This window comes from Lissotriton helveticus, chromosome 4_1 (assembly GCF_964261635.1).
Source record: "Lissotriton helveticus chromosome 4_1, aLisHel1.1, whole genome shotgun sequence".
NCBI classification, from domain to species: Eukaryota; Metazoa; Chordata; class Amphibia; order Caudata; family Salamandridae; genus Lissotriton; species Lissotriton helveticus.
Window position 1 is genome coordinate 1,029,308,102 of NC_136063.1, and position 18,096 is coordinate 1,029,326,197.

The 18,096-nt window shown below is 43.6% G+C and overlaps 1 protein-coding gene across 2 annotated transcripts in view; it reads right to left on the reverse strand.

Moving 5' to 3' along the window:
• Nucleotides 1-18,096, reverse strand: part of ADCY2 (adenylate cyclase 2) — a 1,840,236-nt gene that overhangs the window by 210,033 nt on the left and 1,612,107 nt on the right. For both annotated transcript variants that reach the window (XM_078687629.1, XM_078687630.1), the window contains exon 17: nucleotides 12,061-12,219. In XM_078687629.1, coding sequence (XP_078543755.1) covers nucleotides 12,061-12,219 — 159 coding nt within the window. The remainder of the gene's footprint in view (nucleotides 1-12,060; nucleotides 12,220-18,096) is intronic.

Consider the following 18,096-nt stretch of genomic DNA (forward strand, 5'->3'; position numbering starts at 1 on the left):
AAGGGACGGGGACTTCAGGCACGAGTGGGGCAGCAAATCGAGGGCTTCAAGGCAGCCCTTTATTCCTTAATCTGCCGAGTTTGAGAGTGGTGCCTCGTCCCGCGTCTCGTTGCTCGGTGGCTCCACCTTTGGTCGCGGTCACACGTGCTTCATGATCTGTGGCCAGGCTGTGCGTCACGTCCAGCTCCTCTCCTCCGGTGATTGTATCTTTGAATGGGTAAAAAATAAGTTTTAGAAAGACTGGCAGGAGAAGACATTTATACATCTCAATTCCGTCCCCAATCCTATATAGGTGGGGGATAAGTTCATCGGTCACAGTCAGAAGTCATTATTTATGGAGTATGTAGGAGGGCATTACCTTTGAATTCATAAACCTGTTTGGCGTTCATTCGTGACGTATGTGGAGAGAAATTGGACCTTTATACACAGTGTATTATATCAAACTCAAAATCGAGTCCTTATGTAGAGACTCGTCCTTCCCTTTAACCCAAGTATCGACAATCTTACATTTCCCTCCGGGGTCGGCTAACTCTTGTAAGCAGGGGCGTTATCGTCATGAAGAAGGGGGAGGGGGCAGATGTAAAACATGCTTTTCTTGGGGAGCGACCGTTAATCAAGGTCATCAATTACGCTTCGAGGGTAGCTAACATGAAGCTGGGGTTGATCGGGGGAAACGGGGACACTTTGGACAGGGAGCTGGGGTCGATCGGGAGAAGTGGGGTACTCTGGACATCCGCACCTAAGTGCAGAGGAGCGAAGTAATCTGTGCATTTGGGAATTGCATTTTTAGCGAACCGAAAAACAGAAGGCCATTGACGTTATAGTCCCCTTATAAAAGGCCAGATTAGGGGACATCCGTCGTCTTACCTGTCCTTTCCTTCATTACCAACTCGGGTTCTATCGTTTTGCAGAAAGGAGAGGTAGTAATATGGCAAGTCACAATCGTTTTAGTTCCTGTCAATTTTGCCGAACACTTTTGTGTTCGAGGAGACCCAATTAAGTTTTGTGCCGGGGGGGCACAACGTCACCATACAAGGAAAGAGGGAACAGGGGGCTTTTGGAGAGAGAGAGAGAGAGAGAGAGAGAGAGAGAGAGAGAGAGAGAGAGAGAGAGAGCGCACTCTTAATGGTCCATTCGGTACACGTATGACATGGAGAGAGAAAGAGAGAGAGAGAGAGAGAGAGACGTGTACAATAATGGGTCATTCAGTGCGCGCACAACACAGAACAACAGGGGTTAAGTAATACGGAAACACAGGCAGAGGGATGACGTAGCTCCATACATTACGTACACACATACTCAGGTGAGGGAGACAGTACATGTGTTATATACAAAATCCAAGACAAGACATATAACCGTTATTGGCCATAATGATCTCTTCCTGTATGCTGCGTATCCTTAGCATCCTAAGCTCTTTTTACCCCTTTCTTTCCTTTTATTGTCGGCTGCCTTTACTGGTCTTTGCTGTTTTACACACTTACGCCTTTGGCAATTGGTCATGAACTAACCTGGTCGGGCTAATGCTCACGGTGGTATTTTCGAGTCATTTTAGTAAATGTGTTTCCAGGCTGAGACAACAGCTGGTGTCAGTTGGGAGAACAATAGGGCAGCTCTGAGTTTCCGGTCCATGAGGGTGTGGAAAGGACGCAGTAATTTCTATACACTGATAACATTCCTAGTCCTCCAAGCGGAGTGTACTAGAGTTTAAACCTCACCTCAAAATATTCTTTAAACCTTTCCCTATTTAGTTAAGTGTGAAGTGCTTAATCATGAGTGCACATTATTTTTGGTTGTATTATTCGGGGTGCGTAGGCACCATAATCGAACGCCTTTTTCCCGTCTCTTCGTCCGTTAGATCACCTTTTTCTTTTTCGTATTTTTAATCGATGTTCCAAAGTGACCTGCAGAAAGAGGGAAAAAGAAGGGGGGCGGGGGCAGCATTTTAAAAACACATCAGCGCGCATAAACCCAAAAAGGCTTTTACTTACTACATACTCGGTCTATCTCCACGGAACGCAGTTCTTGCCAACTCGGCATTTAAGCCCAGATGAACCTTTTAGGGTGGGAGAGATGATTATCGGAAGCCGGTGGATAGCATAGGTCACCCAAGTGTGGTATTACGGACCGTATGTAGGGAGGCCAGGTGGCACTCCTTCGGGGCGACTTAGGGGCATTTTAGCACAATTTTCCTGATACAGGTAGCATATAAAGTATAGACTGGATTCCAGGGTCTTTTAGCGGTTGCTTTAGGCCGTACAAAAATGTGCAAGGTACATACAACAAAAACCTGGATCATTCATATTTGCAATATTTCTGCGTATTATACTTTTTAACCTTAACTAATCGAGCTGAGCCATTTCACCTGTAATTCAGTTATATCGGAAACAGTGGTCATTTATTCGAAACGTACCAATTTACACGTGACAACTTCGTACGTTTTTTCCAAAAATCTTTAATAAGAATGTCGGTGCACAAATACGGGTCTACAACCCCGTGGGCCGGCCACGGAGCAGGCTGGAACTGTAGATGTGGGGATACTTTATTAGCGAAAAACCTAATGGAGTGTTAAAATTCGAACTTGCAATAATCATGAGGCGCCAAAACTTAACAACAATTCATTGTCCGAATGTTCAAACGATACCCATCTCATGTCAATTCATTGTCCTTCATTGTTCGAACACATAATCAGTACCCATCCTATATCAATCCATATGTTTAAAAACTTCATACATATCCCATGACACCAAGGCTGAGCAATCGGAGTACAACAAGGAGTTGAAAGTTTCATTTGTACCGGCGCCATTTTGGGTGCGGCCAGGCAGATCCAGGCATAGTCTAAATCTCCACTAACTCGTGGTTGGCCCAGAGCCTTTTTTTGGCAGTCCAAAAGGTTCCGTTGAAGGGCAAAAGAAAGGATCGGTGGTCTGAACCATCAGTCAAAGGGGGAGGGAAGCAGCATTTTTCTACCGGGTCATACTGCGTTTTCACCGGAACTGATCCGAACTGTAGTCTGCTGGATTTTAGTCATTCAAATTGAGGCTGGCGTCAGCATGGGAGCGCCGACGTCCTGCGGCTACATTTCCATCGTTCCGTGGGCGATCATGGCAGTCTTTCCCCATCGGGGGTATCTGCGGGAGTCGGGGACTCCCGTGGCTCCTATAGAATCTTCAAGGTCGAGGAGAACTTTTATGATGGTGGAATCAACAAGCAACCAGGCCATTCCTTCATGCTGGGCCCGCTTTTGCAAGGTCGACCGCCATTTTGAGAGTTCAGCAGCTACCGGCAATCGCGGGGTCAAATGAGCAGACGGGCTCCAACCTGCCGGGCGAGGTGTCGCAGCATCGCCACAGTGGATGAACCCTTTGCCGGGTGTGAGGAGCGTTGGGGGTGCAGCTGGGGAGCCTTCACCTGGGGAGGTGGGAGAGGCTCGTTCGCGCCGCCTCTCCCTCCCGGTGCACCCCATGGCGTCTCGCTTGACATTTGTTATGGCCGGACCAGGCGATGAGGACGAGGGGGGGGTTGGAGGCATGTGCAAGACATCCCCCCCCCAGTGTTGTCGCAGCCATTATTAAAGAAGTGGCGCCTAGTACGTTTCGGGCCGGGCCTCCGGTTGATGGCGGCCGGACGCTTTTCGCCACGGCCCCAGGAACGGGTCCCTTGGTTCATCCGGGGGACAGGCCTTGGCGTGTGGCGCCGCCTTCGGGCTATTCGCGTAGTGGTCCTTCCACCCCACCGCCCCTGACGGTTTTTGTAGACTTTAAAACGCCCAAAAACTACTAGAAAGTAGCCCAAAGTAGCCCAACATTGCTACTTTGGGGAAGGAACGGCTGGAACGGCGTCAGGCAGACGGCGAAATGCATTGTGGGTTTCGTTTGTCGTTGCAGCAGTTTGTCATGTAAATAGTTGCTTAAATGTTTTTTTTGTTTGTAAAAAAAAAAATAAAACGTGTTCACCTGTTACTTCGCTAGAGTGTTATATATTTTTCTATTATTCGCCTAAGTTTTGTCGTTAATTGGGCGGGGTGGGTGGTGGAGCCAAGCTGTCTCGAAGTCATAGCGTTAAGTTCGGCTTTCCTCGCCAGTTTCATATTTCCTGAGGGGTTGTTCCCTATGTTTCTATTTCAGCGAGGTTGAAAAGAGATCTCATCAGCGGCCTACTGATTTCACTCTATTCCTTTTCTTTTCCCTAACGATTTTTATATATATATTTTTCTCTTTTATTTGCTAGCATGATACAGCGGCTAATCCGCATTTTTATATTTGTCCTTTTGTATTAGGGGTACCCTCCTGGTCGAGCCAGAGGACCTACCTCCAATAAATGGTCCGGGTGGAACTGGTTTACCAATCAGTGGGGAGTAGATAGGCATGACAGATTACAACGGGGGACAAAGGTCCGCATTACCTACCCTTCCTTATTTGCAAAGACTAGACAGAACATTTCTATTCCACGTTATTTGCAAACAGAGAATGCCTCAAAAGAACTATTCCTTGAACAATAAATGTTCAGACAATCAATCAATCAGTGGGGAGAAAAAAACAGGCATGACGGATTACAACGGGGACAAAAGTCTGCATTGCCTATCCTTCACTATCTGCAAAGGGAGGCAGAATATTCCTATTCTTCCCCGTTTGTAGACAGGGAATATCTCAAAGAGCAATAATCGATAAAAATCGATAACAAACAATCAATGGGGAGAAAGATAGGCATGACGGATTACAACGGGGACAAAAGTCTGCATTACCTACCCTTCACTATCTGCAAAGGGAGACAGAATATTCCTATTCTTCCCCGTTTGCAGACAGCGAATGTCTCAAAGAGCAACAGAGCAACCAATCAATCAGTAGGGAGAAAAAAATAGGCATGACGGATTACAACGGGGGACAAAAGTCCGCATTACCTATCCTTCACTATTTGCAAAGAGAGAGGAACGTTCCTATTCGTCGCTGTTTGCAAACAGAGAATGTCTCCAAGAGAACCAATACTTCAAATAGCAACCGAGGCTAAATGAACCAATCAATGAACAATACCAGTATCTAAATACCGTTTCCAATATCAAAAATCAATCAATCAATCAGATGGATAAAGCCATCCTACCAATCAGACGTAAAGACGTCCTACTTAACCTTACCCGGACCGGATCATGTGGGCAATTCTTCGTCTTCCTTTCTCCAGCGCCTCTTTTCTCTATGTTTTTATCGCAGCATTCTTGTGGGATTCCAGTCAGGACAGTAGGTCACTTGAGAGAGGTCCGTTCAGAATCGGTGAAGTTCATTCAATCGGCAGCCGGACGAGGGCCCTCTCAAGGCAGGTATACTCCAATCATTTAGATGTTCACCCCATCGTCTGGACCTCTCTTACCGGACCTTATGTCGCTGATGGACCCCGCGTTAGGGCGCCAATTGTGGAAAAGTCAGCCCATATCACACCTGATGCCCAGGCTGCTGGCGCAGGACGCCTCTTAGTTCCCATCTTGAACGATTACCAAATAAAGAGACGGGCGCTGGAAGCAGGAATACAAGAATAGAGTTTTATTTCTCATGAGGAGAGCCTGTCATTTCGGACACTCGCATAGTGTCTTCAGGAGGTGCTCTAACAAGTTTCTCTGAGGCTTCGTCTTTTATACACAGGTTTACGATTCACAAACATTCCTTATTATAATAAAGACGCTTTGAAGTTGGAGAAACATGCTTGGAATCCCCGCTCCAGGCCTATTCCCATACCAATCGCTCAGATGTCATCCTCCCCTCCTGAATGTAACAAGAGATTGTGATCTCTCAGCTGGACATTCCTACAGGACACGAGGGCAGGAGGGGATGATCAGGTCAAAGGTTGGTCAGGTGGTAAGGTCGGATACTTCGGTTGGTGTATCACGGGTTTTGTTATGCTGGGCAGGGAAAAGAGGGATGAATATCCACGAGGCTTGGTCTTAGGACTTGGGACCGGGTTGATAGGTCAAGTGCAGCCGGGGGGTTTTGTCAGCTGAGGGGAAGGGTGTTCTTTGGGAGGAAATGGGGGGTGTGGGTCAAGCAGGAGTGCTACTTTTAGAGCAGGGTCATGCAGAGGGAGAGGGTCTTGTGGTCGATGCATGAGCAGTGCGCGCGGGGAGGGGTGTCGGGGGTTTAGCAAACGGTCAGAGAGGCCACGGTGCCTAAAATAGCTGTCGTGTACATGTGTGCATGGGTCTTATGCTGGCGGGATAACACAGTCAGTGTTTCGTAATTATTTGTTCTGCTTACAACAAGGGGTACAGTGAACACAAATGAACGCCGCTTATGTACACATACATTGCCATTTTCAACAGTTATGGCTTGGCGACAAGATCAGATTCCAAGTCTTATCCATTCTTCTCACAGTAATGAAGATATAAAAGTGAGCATTGTTGGGCATAGACAAACTGTATGTTCCATCCCCTCAGTGTGGTAGCCGCGCAACCTGCATTGGATTTGACTGTCTTTCCGGTACCATTCAGGAAGATTTTTCAAAAAAGGCCATTCACCCAACCTCAGCGCCAGGAACGTTCGTTTCAAGTGCCAAAGTGCATGATAAATGAAGAGATTCAACTCCTGGATTAAGGTTAGTGATTACTGCCCAAGCATGTTTCCTTTTTGACAGTATTGCCCTGTCTGAGTGAAAGGACTACAACCTGGCTCTCTTCTTGATAGCTAGCTTTAATCTGACTGGAGTGGATCTGTTCCCCAAAGTTCCTTAATACCAAGTAATTGTAGACTATGATCCAGGAGGAGCCGATATTTGTGACTAGCATGAGTTTTCTGAATTTCTTGCCAAAGTCTGGCCTCCAGTTAGTCTTCCCGGGCTTGATGCAGTCTGTTCCGAAAATGTATAAATGCCCCAGCCTCTACGCCATGATAGCCAAGTAAGCCAAATTCGAGGCGGACTTGTGTCGGTGATGCTGAATTTGGCAGATGGAATGCACGTTTAAAGATTTTAGTTGTCAGTTTGTTTAAAATAATGTTTGTGGTTCTCTTCATAATCTCTTGGCCGTACGTCAGAGAGTTAGATATTTTTGCCTTCATCACTTTTAACAATGGGATTAAGCTGGGACCTAGTAGTTTTATTTTTTACAGTTTTGTTGCTGCAGCCTCTAAAGCCAGTGCTTTGGTCCTCAGTGCTTCTTTTCGCTTGGCAAATGAGCTTCTAGAGTCTAAAACTATTCCCAGATACTTATAGTGAGGTGTTGAGTCGATTTTGACGTTATTAAAATGCCACCCTCCACACATCTTCTTAGGTTTCCCAAAGGTGATTGTTTTTGTTTTTGATAGGTTCAGCTCTAGGAGGTTATTTTTAGTATTGGGTAGCAGTTCATCAAGAAGCCTCTGTAAGCCCACCTTCGTGTGACTGAGCAGCACCAGGTCGTCGGCGTATAGGAGGTTAGGTTGCTGATACGTACTCCATCGAGTTGGGGGGGAGGACAATTGACGCTATCAAGGATTGGCGAAAGGTTCGACGCGAACAAGTTAAAAAGGAGTGGGGCCAGCACACAACCTTCAATTTCCTGAATATATTTTTTAAACCAACCTGATGGCTTACCCCTCTGCCACCAAAATGTCATGAATTTTAGCTAACTTCACAATGCTATAAAACGCAGCTACCTGAAGGCACAGGGCCTTTTTCACAAAGGTAACTTACACTCCGTAGTAAATTTACACTTTCGAGTAATTAATATTCAAAAACTCCAGGCCTGTTTCAGAAAGGTATGAGTTTAATACTTTTTGGTATCACAAACTAAATGCAGTTGTATGACTCTGCACTTCCTACACTGATGTGTCCGGAGTTCTCTGTACCCGGAGACTCCGCAATCATGGCCTCAGCACAAATAGGTATACGGAGTGTTGAGTTGTTTGTGAAAACCAAAAAGTTGTAAACATACACAAAAGTGCACATTTACCTTTGTGAAACTGGGCCTCCGAGTGTAAACTTGTTACAAAAGTGTAAGTAACATGTCTCACCCCACAGAATAACGACCTTGGCTTACTCTTGTGTTGGTGGGTGATGGCCCTCCCTAAATACCTCGCTGATCACCCCTAAACCTGTTTTACTACTCCCTAATCCCATTCTCTTTAGGTGAATGCCTGCCGCTTTTCCCACCCACTCCACTGTGCCTCTCCCAAATTCACTGCTAAAACTCATATGTAAATGTGAGAAACTACATTTTGTTGTACGCAAGATAAGATAGCACTTGTAAAGTGCACTAATACTCGGAGGTATCAAGGCGCTATAGCAGACCAGGAGGAAACAAGATGAGCATCCAAAACTAAGACGAAAAAGCCAGGTTTTCAGAAGTTTTTTTAAAAGCCAAGAAGGTGCCTGCTTTAGAAATGTAAGTGGGTGGGGAGTTCCATAACTTGGCGGCCGCTACGGAAAAGAAGCTGCAACAAAATGTTTTTACGTTCTGTAATACTACAAAACATACTTCACAGCACACTTTGTGAATCAGGCCCAGAGATTGGCACCTTCTGGAGGACTATCAACATGTGGTGAAATCTGAGCCTGCTTGTGTGAAGCTAAACCAAGGGAAGCCAACAAAACCCCAAACATGTGACAATAACGCTACCCTTGTGGCCGTAACCAACAAAGGAATTGGTGCACACTATAAAGAAAATGCAAATAAAAACCACATACAAATACTTAGTCCTATATCCATCCCCAATGTAGATTACAATTGATTTGGTACTGTCTTTCCCAACATTTGCCAAATTCATGCTACCATCAGGTGAAAGCTCAGAGGTCATACTGTCGTGGGGCTGATTCTTGCAATCACACTGTGTTAAATTGACATGAGCTTATTAGAAGTTTAAACGCCATTTTTCCTTTCTGCTGCTTTTGCACACGGCACACACTTTATTAAATGTTTAGAGTCTAGCAGAGTGCTTTGCTTTACACGAGAATAACATGTTTTTCTATATTAGCAGCCTTGCTTGGTAAGCTTAGTCTGAACAGTGAGTGCCGAGGCCTTAAAGGTTATTTCAAAACAATGGTTGTTGTTCAGACTGATCCGCGCACATTCTAGACATAACAAATATGCAGCTGTGGCCACCTCTGATTTTGAAAAGGGGGTGGTGATGAACAGAGTGTCTGAATTAAGCAGACCACTCTTACCCAGTCCAAAGATCAGGGCTTGATCCATCACCGTTTTTTAGCTCACTGCACCATCCCAGCTCAGAACTTGGCTATATGCAAATTAGTCTGTTCCTGTCCCAGTGCATGATGGGAACAGGGCAAACCAAACTACCAAGCCAATTCTTGTACTGGGAAGGAAACAAGCTTCCGGGGACCGGTTTCTGCCATTTCAGGCGTCGTAGTAAAGAATTGGCTTGGTAGTTTGGTCTGCCCTGTTCCCATCATGCACTGGGCCAGGGTCAGACTAATTTGCATGTAGCCGGGTTCTGAACTGGGATGGTGCAGTGAGCTAAAAAACGGTGATGGATCAAGCCCTGATCTTTTGACTGGGTAGGAGTGTTCTGCTTAATTCAGATACTCTGTCCATCACCACCCCCTTTTTGAATCACCTCTGATTTTGGCGCATTTAATAATGCACTGCGCAGGCATGATTACACACACTTGGAGAACATTCGCATGCTGAGAGCTGGTGCAGAATCTGATGTGATCCATTTCTGCTAGTACAAGAGATATGGGGCCACCTTTGTAATCCCAAGAGACCTTCTCTGTAGATATAAAATAACCTACTAGCAAGGGAGGGGGAACTATAGGTATATTTTAAACCTGATTCAATTTAGCATTATAACATGCTTTCTCCCTTTGTATTTTATGGAATAGTAACTATGCTGATAACCTTAGTTCTGATAATATGTCTACTTGTATTAGCTAAGATACTGCGCATGAGAACACGGCGTTAGAAATAAATATTTCAAACTTGCACATGTCTTCTTTTAATCCCTGTTTTGGACTGGTATGAGAGTATAACGAAAGAGTGTTCATATGTTCCACATTGCCTGAGGTAATCTAAGTTCCATGTTCTGAGTTGTCTAATCATTAGTATTTTGGAAGAGCCAATGAGACACTGATGCTAGTCTGGTAGGGGATGTTGGGTACTAAGGTGAGTTTTAGCACACCCTAATTCACTGAGGTTCCAAGTCTCTAGGCACAGTTCTGTGTATGAGCAGAATCCCGTTCTACAATACTCTGGCATGATAAAATCTTTCTGATTCAATAACAGTGCTTGTATATTCTTTACTTACTGCTTTCTTTAAGGTTCATACATTGTGGCTAATTATACCAACAAGCCCATGCCTTTCTCCTTACATGATATTTATTCTTTAAACACTGTAAAGGTGCTTATCTAAATAACATTTAAGGCTATGATAACATTGATTTGGATAGTTGTTTTCAATTTTTGAAACAATATAGATCAGCATAAAAAAATCACAAATCAAGGTCTTACACCATAACAGAGCATTATAAACGTAAAAAAAATTAAGCATATGTTCAACAAGTCTAATTTATCAGACACTTCGGACATCAATATGAAATCCCGGTAACCAACCTGTTAATTCCATCCTTAGAGTTATAGACACCTGGGATTACAAGTGGGACAATAAAGGTCCCCTTAGAAAAGAGGAATTTCCAGGGAATTCTGCTCCTGATTGGCCCAGTAATTCCCCATTTTCCCCTGTAGTTCCCTCGTAGATTGCACCCCAGCAGGTGGAATCTCCACGTGAAACATAACAGAACTGCGAAATTTCCACTGACCCTATTATTCTGCTGGGAACTCCAACTACCGTTACTAGCTACTTCAGAAATAGAAGGACATTCCAGAGCTTTGAACCATAAGACATATTTTGATCCATATAACATATATTCTCAACTGTAAAATCGTTTTAATATGGCTTAGATATAATGTTCATTGGTAAATGCCATGCTCTTTAATCCCAACACAAACACCTCCAGTTATAAATTCAATTTAAAGCTTTTATTGGCAGGTTGGCAATACTCTAGCATTTCAGAGTCAATTTTCGCTATTAACAATGTTTTATCTAGCATGAGCACAGCTCTAACGAATAAGCCAACAAGGTGTGCCAACGTATGCATCGGTTCCTTTAGATATCATCTCTGTTGATAATAGATTTAAACCTTAGGATTCACATAAACATATATTATCCATGTTCAGGACCACATGAATTAGGCCATTGTGCAGGTGTGGTCCTTTTTGCTAAATTATAGATTTTCTACATTTGCCACATAATCCTTCATCTGCCGCATAATCTGCAGAGTTTAACAAAAAAACTGTTTCTAGCTCAAACAGTTCAAAAGTTACTAAAAATGCAGTGATATGTGTTGCTGCGCAATGGAAGCCCATTACCAAACTGGACAGGTCGTATTTCTGTTGCTTATTGCTATACTTGGATATTAAACTAGAGCCCCTGCAACCCCTGTGGTGCAGGGGGCTCGAGCTCCAGGGCCCCCTCGGGCACTGTGCACTGGTGGCAGCTGAGAGCTCCTGACTGGGTCCGTAGCTTGGGGAGCCCCCTCCATTCACTTCGCAGGGGGACCCCCTCGAATTTCGTTACACCACTGGAAACTAATGGGGTGCAACCAATGTCCAGACAGTGTTACCAAGTTTTAAAACGACAAAATAATAAAGTAATACTATTACAAAATGTGTTGCATTATGCTGCATATATTTCCTTTTTCTTGCTGCATAATTTACTCAACGCTGCCGCATAATTTGTCCCTCTCCTGCCGCATAATTCCAGTGGCCCTCCTGTAAAGTCTGGAAGGACAGGATAAGACCTGAAGGAACGGCCAATTTCAATTAGTACATTACCAGTGCTTGCTTTCACAGACGTTACTTATTCGAAATAATAATTAAGGAATTAACACTCTAGGGTGGGAAGAAGAAATGGGTCTGGGCTGAGAGGTCCATGCTGGTGTATTTGGGGTGTTTATGACGTCAGATAAGTTGTTAGCCAGAGTCAGAGCATACACATTCAAAATGCTGGCTCTTTAACCATTTCCTTGAAACATTGTAGGCCCGAGTTGAAAAAACACAATACATGATGTTCTTAAACAGCAGTGACTGACCTCGTTCTTCAGGTTCCGGGCTAAGAAATGTTCGGCCACGTGGGCGGGGAGTACGTTTTCCAGCAGCACTCGGTTGAGGTTCTCCATGGTCTCAATTTCCTCGCGTTCTTTTTTGAATTTGTTCTTCCATAGGAAGTCTAACCTACAGTAATATTCATTCTGTTACAAGAGGACACAGAGGTAAAGAAACAATAGGCAATGTGTCCTGAGAGTGTCCAGGTTTAAGAAACAACATCAAGCAAGAATACATTTCACTCCCTATGTCAGGCTTTGGAATTCTGATACGATAAAAAGAACATGTTCTGCAGAGGAGTGACGCTTCTGAGACTAAGAAATGTGCAACACGGGCTACAAAATTGAAAATTTAAAATAAAACATTACTGATCCCTAGTTCTGGTTCAGAGCAGTAGAATATAACAATATCTGAATATTCCTTTAATAAAGTCGGGATCTACTCCTTCAGAGGTTGACTTCTGACTTTTATTGGAGTCTCTGAATCCCAGTAGTACTCCAAGGAATAAAGGGAAGTTGTACTTCAGTTGCAAAGTTCGCACCAGGTAAACATTCTGCATGATTAAATAATGTAGACATTTACATTTGTGCAGGATTTGTTTTTTGCTCTTTAACTGGTAAATATTATTTTCTTCGAGGAGGTTCCTTCCACTGCACACTGCACCCCCATATCCTGCTTCACTTTGTAACCCTGTGTTTTGAAGGAGTAGGTTCTTCTGCATCTGTAGGGCAGGAGACTACCTGTGTAATATTTGGGAATACCCACATAACTGCTTACTATTGGATTTCACAGGGCCAAACCTGCTCAAATGCATATATTCCTTTTTTTTTTTGCAGAGTTTTATATAGCGCGAACTAGACCCGAAACGAATCGGGTATCAGAGCGCTTTACATAGCACCAGTTAATATGTTACATGAGGATGGACACACATTCATTTTAGGCAACGGGGAGATTAAGTGATCTGCCCAGAATCACAGGAGGTTTTGGCGTCGTTACCGAGACTCGAACCAAAATCCCCAGGTCCGAGGTCGATATTATTGATGATTTATTATGGGTTTTATACAGAACATACCAGACCCCTGAGGGTTAGAATGCTTTGCAGGAGGAAAACATACAACTCACTTGAAAACCAAATTGATGGTACACCAGGGTAAACAGTGCTAGACAGCAACAGATTGGCAGATGATTGTGCAGTTTACTGAGATACAAATTCAAAGGTAATTACTATTTGCTATGAACTAGACTGAACTAACACACACATAAACTTAAAAAATACAAACATGTTCATGAAATTAGCTAGTCTACACTCCTTTTAGATAGAAAAGGCTATAATTGACAGGCATTAAATCACCCTTGGAGATACTACTGGGCCTGTATTGCTCCTAAGTAACGACTTGCAAAAATCTCTTCAGCACAATCTCTTGATCAAACTTGCGAGACAGTAAAAACACCGTGGTCGCAACTTTCGAAGGTAGGGCCTCTTTTTTCACTTTTCTTATAATAATATTGATGGGTAAAATCTTATTAACAGTACGTTTTTTACAGTGTTGTTTATTGTATTGTATTACATGTTATTTTATTGTTTGTTATTGAGAAATTGTGTTTTGTTCACAAAGTGTGAATTTTAGTTATCGTCAACATTTGGTATATGCTCTTTGCATGCACACAGCCCATTTTGCACGTTGTGTGTTACCCCAGGAGGTAAAAGGCTCTAAAGTTGGAGGCACTTGAAAGTTTCCTATAGAATAAGTCTCATGCATTTACTGCAGCACTGAAGAAGGACAACAGTCCTTGTGGATCTTGGGGTTGAGCAGCTTCTCTGGTCCCGTTTGCTGGCCATTAAGGGGTGGTTGATCTGAGTGGAAGTTGTGGACTTCTCCAAATCAGCACTGTAGCACAGTTTCTTCCATCCAGAAACCACACCCAAGCCACACAGCCTACAATGTGTGAAGCCTAACTGATGCTTTACATTCACGGGCCTATTCCTTCACAGCATGTTCATTAATCGTTCCCCTACTAATGGCATTAGTAAATTGGTGATTAATTTCAGGAACTAGAAAGTGCTGCAACATTTTCTAAGTCTGAAAGCGTCAGCCCTCTGTTCTCTAGTTTGGCACACAGCATTGGTCGAGCCACATGAGATGACTTTCACACATTAATCAAATTACAAAGCTCAAAATCAAATTTAGAAAACAACACTTTATTAGTATGGCACAGCAAGGTACAAATATTCATTTTAGTTAATGTGTCTGTTCCATCTGGGTGTGGGACACGAATTGGCAGTTAAAAAAATCTCTTGTATCTTAGGCAGAAGTTGATCGCAGTTGTGCCTATAAAAAAACATCTTTTTACTTGATGCCCATATTTGTAAATTTCTGATGGGCCGGCCCAGGTTTTGACTTTTGCAATTGTGTGGGACGAGACCAACATTTGTAATACATAAGTGTACCATACGTTCTATTTTTCATCTGCTGGCAGTGGGGCGATGCTCCTCCATTATTGTGGAGGAGCCGCGCCTGGGCTTGATGCATGAAGCTGAGACTGGTCTAATGGAAGACATTTTGATAATAGTTTTGAAATTAGGGTTAATGATCTCTGTAATTGACAAAAGTGCAAACCCTTTCCTTGTTCCAAAAAACGTGATCACATTTTCCCGACAGAAGGTACTGGGCACAGTTTCTCCCAGTAAAATTGCATTAAATCCCTGGACAAAGATTGGAGCAGGGTAGGAGTACGAAACTGAGTAAACGTCCCTCAAGATCTATTCGTGGAACTGTATCTCTACAGGGGCAGATGACTATTAGCTCATCTATTGGTTTGTACTGGTTCAGACTTTTTATACAATCAGATGAAATTATATCAAGGGTCACAACAACAGTAAATCGTAAATTGAAGCAAAAATGTCATTAAGAGTAAAAGTATAAACATCCTTTATTATAACATCTCATACATTAGGTTCATAATGTCTTTTTTTTTTAAATTTCACATATAAAAACATATTAAAAAATCACAATGTTCAAAATCGCAAGAGTCATAAGGTCCGTACAGTTCTCAGTGTATTACATTCACAATTTAAAAACAAGAGACAAAAAAAAGAAAACATTCGTCGACGCAGCGTTTCGGTGATTTTGAACATTGTGATTTACTGTGGTTGTGACCCTTGATATAATTTCATCTGATTGTATAAAAAGTCTGAACCACTACAAACCAATAGATGAGCTAATAGTCATCTGCCCCTGTAGAGATACAGTTCCACGAATAGATCTTGAGGGACGTTTACTCAGTTTCACGCTTACTTACCCTGTCCCTATTGTGAAAAAGTAGGGTTTCTCCTTCGTTGTTTGATAAATTCTATTGTACAGCTTTTTAGCAGGGTAGGAGTAAACAGTTAATACACTTCTTTGAGAAGACATATTTCTCAGACGATTTGACAAAGGACAAAAGTGATATTGCCTTTAAAACTCCGACCTGAAAGACAAAGGCCTGATTACGAGTTTGGTGGTGTGGCAGCAGGATGCCACATCAATGCCCCACTGCCACACAGCCAAACATGTCTTAAGACCGCCTGCCAGATTCCGACTGGAATCTAGGTCGGGTGGTCCTGCTTTGGCGGCCTCAAGGAGGTGCCGTGCTAAGACATATGTGAGCCTTAGCAAGGCATCGCCTTGGGACCTTCAAAGCACGTTTCTGCATGGCATGGACTGTGAAGTCTAGGCCGTGCAGGAACGGGGGGTGCATGCAGACAGGGGAGCACAGCTCCTGGTTCTTCAACCTCGTCTCTAGTGCCTCGAGTAATGATCATTTGCACTTGCTTCTGCACCCCACAAGATTTAACCTTCCAAGCCATCCTGAGGTTTTTCAATCTTAAAACCCATTTGACTTGACACATCACCCCACGATTTACTAATTTCTTTTCTAATTAGATTTTTTTTGTATTCTTTTCTTAAAACAGCAACTGGTCATTTTGCTCTTCAGGTCAACTACTATTTCCTGTTCACTCTTAATTGGTTTATCTTATCATTGTAAGACACTGGATTATTGACTGAGGGGAGTGGAAGCCCCACTCAGGAAACAACCACAATCCTTGTCAGGATGAACGGCAGCGGTCATTAAAATACACTGTGCTTATCTCTCTAGTAACTTGGCGCAAAAGCAGTTAGGCTTAACTTAGAGGCAATGTGTAAAATATTTATGCAGCACAATATCAAGTAATAAGGTGCAAACACAAGACAAGAAAAACCGAAGAAAAATCCCAAACCAATTTAGGAAAATAGAGTAAATTTAATAAAATAATTTGATACCAAAGCAAACAAAAACAATCAGTAAAACAAGATGTATTGGATCCCAAAGTTTTTTTTAGTACAAATGCGTGAAGAAGCAGAAAGCACAACTCACGGTTCTATGGTCGCTTTAGACTGTGAACAAAGATTACACGGGCATGCCAATAAATATGGAGCATGGGTCGTATACAAGGACCAGGACAGTCCCACTGACGAGTTATTGCCTCAAGCCCGGCATGAAAAGCTCGGTTTGCACTGGAGGAGGACACGAGGAAGAGGCTTTTTAGAGCAAAGAGCAGGTCAAGCAACACAAATGGTTGTTGCTCTAGCGCAAGGAGACAGTCATTGCTGAAGCTTCACGTTGGTGGATCATCACGGATGGTCACTGTCAGCACTAAGTGAAAGTCTTGAATTGCCGGTCATTGCGTATAGTCCCGTCAGTGCGAAGAGCAGGTCTCACTGGAACTTTGTGTTGTGGGTGTCATGGGCGGCAGCCTCTTCATGCAATCAGGCCCATTTATGGTCATGAGGAGCACAAACTTCAGGATTTTCACATTTTTCAGGTGGAGGAGCTCTTACTGATGCCAACCAAGTGTCAAGGACCTGGGGGTACCTCTTAGGGATCAGGAATCACTCCAACAGAGATGAGTAGCAGGGCTCAGGTAGGTCTAGTTGCAGCCTGTCAGCTGGGCAGTTGCCGGGAGGCCTCTGGAAGCTAGTTGTAACCCTGTAGCTCACACATGATGTCAGCCAACTGACCCTTTTAGTCACTCTAAGTATCATGGAATCAAGGCAAGCAGGTTCAATTTTCCTTCTTCAGACAACAAGACAGTCCTTCAAGCAGCAAGGCCTTCCTTCTGATAGCGGGGCATTTCTTCTGAATCTTCCACAGGTCAAAAGTTTTATGATGGGAGGTTATGAAGGACCCCATTTTGTACCTTGTGAAAGCTTTTGTGTGGAGGAATTCCCTGACCAAACCCCAAGACTGATTCTGGTCAGTTCTTAATCTTCCCCTGGTAATGATTAAGGTGACAAAGGCAAGGGAAGGCCTGGTGTCAGGTTACTTTGTGTGTGCTGTGGGCAAGGTCCCTTGAAATGTAATCAGGGCAGGGTGCAGCTCCTCCCCAGCCATCCTTCCAGGAAGACCCTCTCCAAGCTACACCCAGGTCCCATTATTCACTGTCTGGGCTCTATACACATTCTTGTTGTGGGCACTTTTAGCAGCCCTAAAAGTCTTTATGTCTGGCCTGAGGGATGGTTTAGGCCTGGCAATAGGTTTATTTTGCCAGGTCGAAATGGCAATTTTAAAACTGTGCACACAGGCTGCAGTGGCAGACTTGCAGGCATGTTTTACAAGACTACTTTAGTGGATGGCGCAATGAGTACTGCATCCCACTAGTAGCGTTTAATTTACGGGTCATGGGTAAATGGGGTACTATATACTAGGGACTTACAAGTAAATTAAATGTACCAATCAGGTATAGGCCAATTGTGCCATGTTTTAGGGAGAGAGCAGACACACGTTAGTACTGGGTAGCAATGGTAAAGTCCAGAGAGACCTAAAGTCAACAGAAAGTAGTTCAGCAGGAGGTTGAATGTGAAATCTTTGGGGGACTACCACCCAAGGGAGTCATGCCTAACACTGACGGAGTGTCATAGGATCTCAGCTTCTCTTTGTGAAGACAATGATGTTAAGACCAATCTTATCTCCGCTTCAAATACATCCTACATGACAACCGGAGA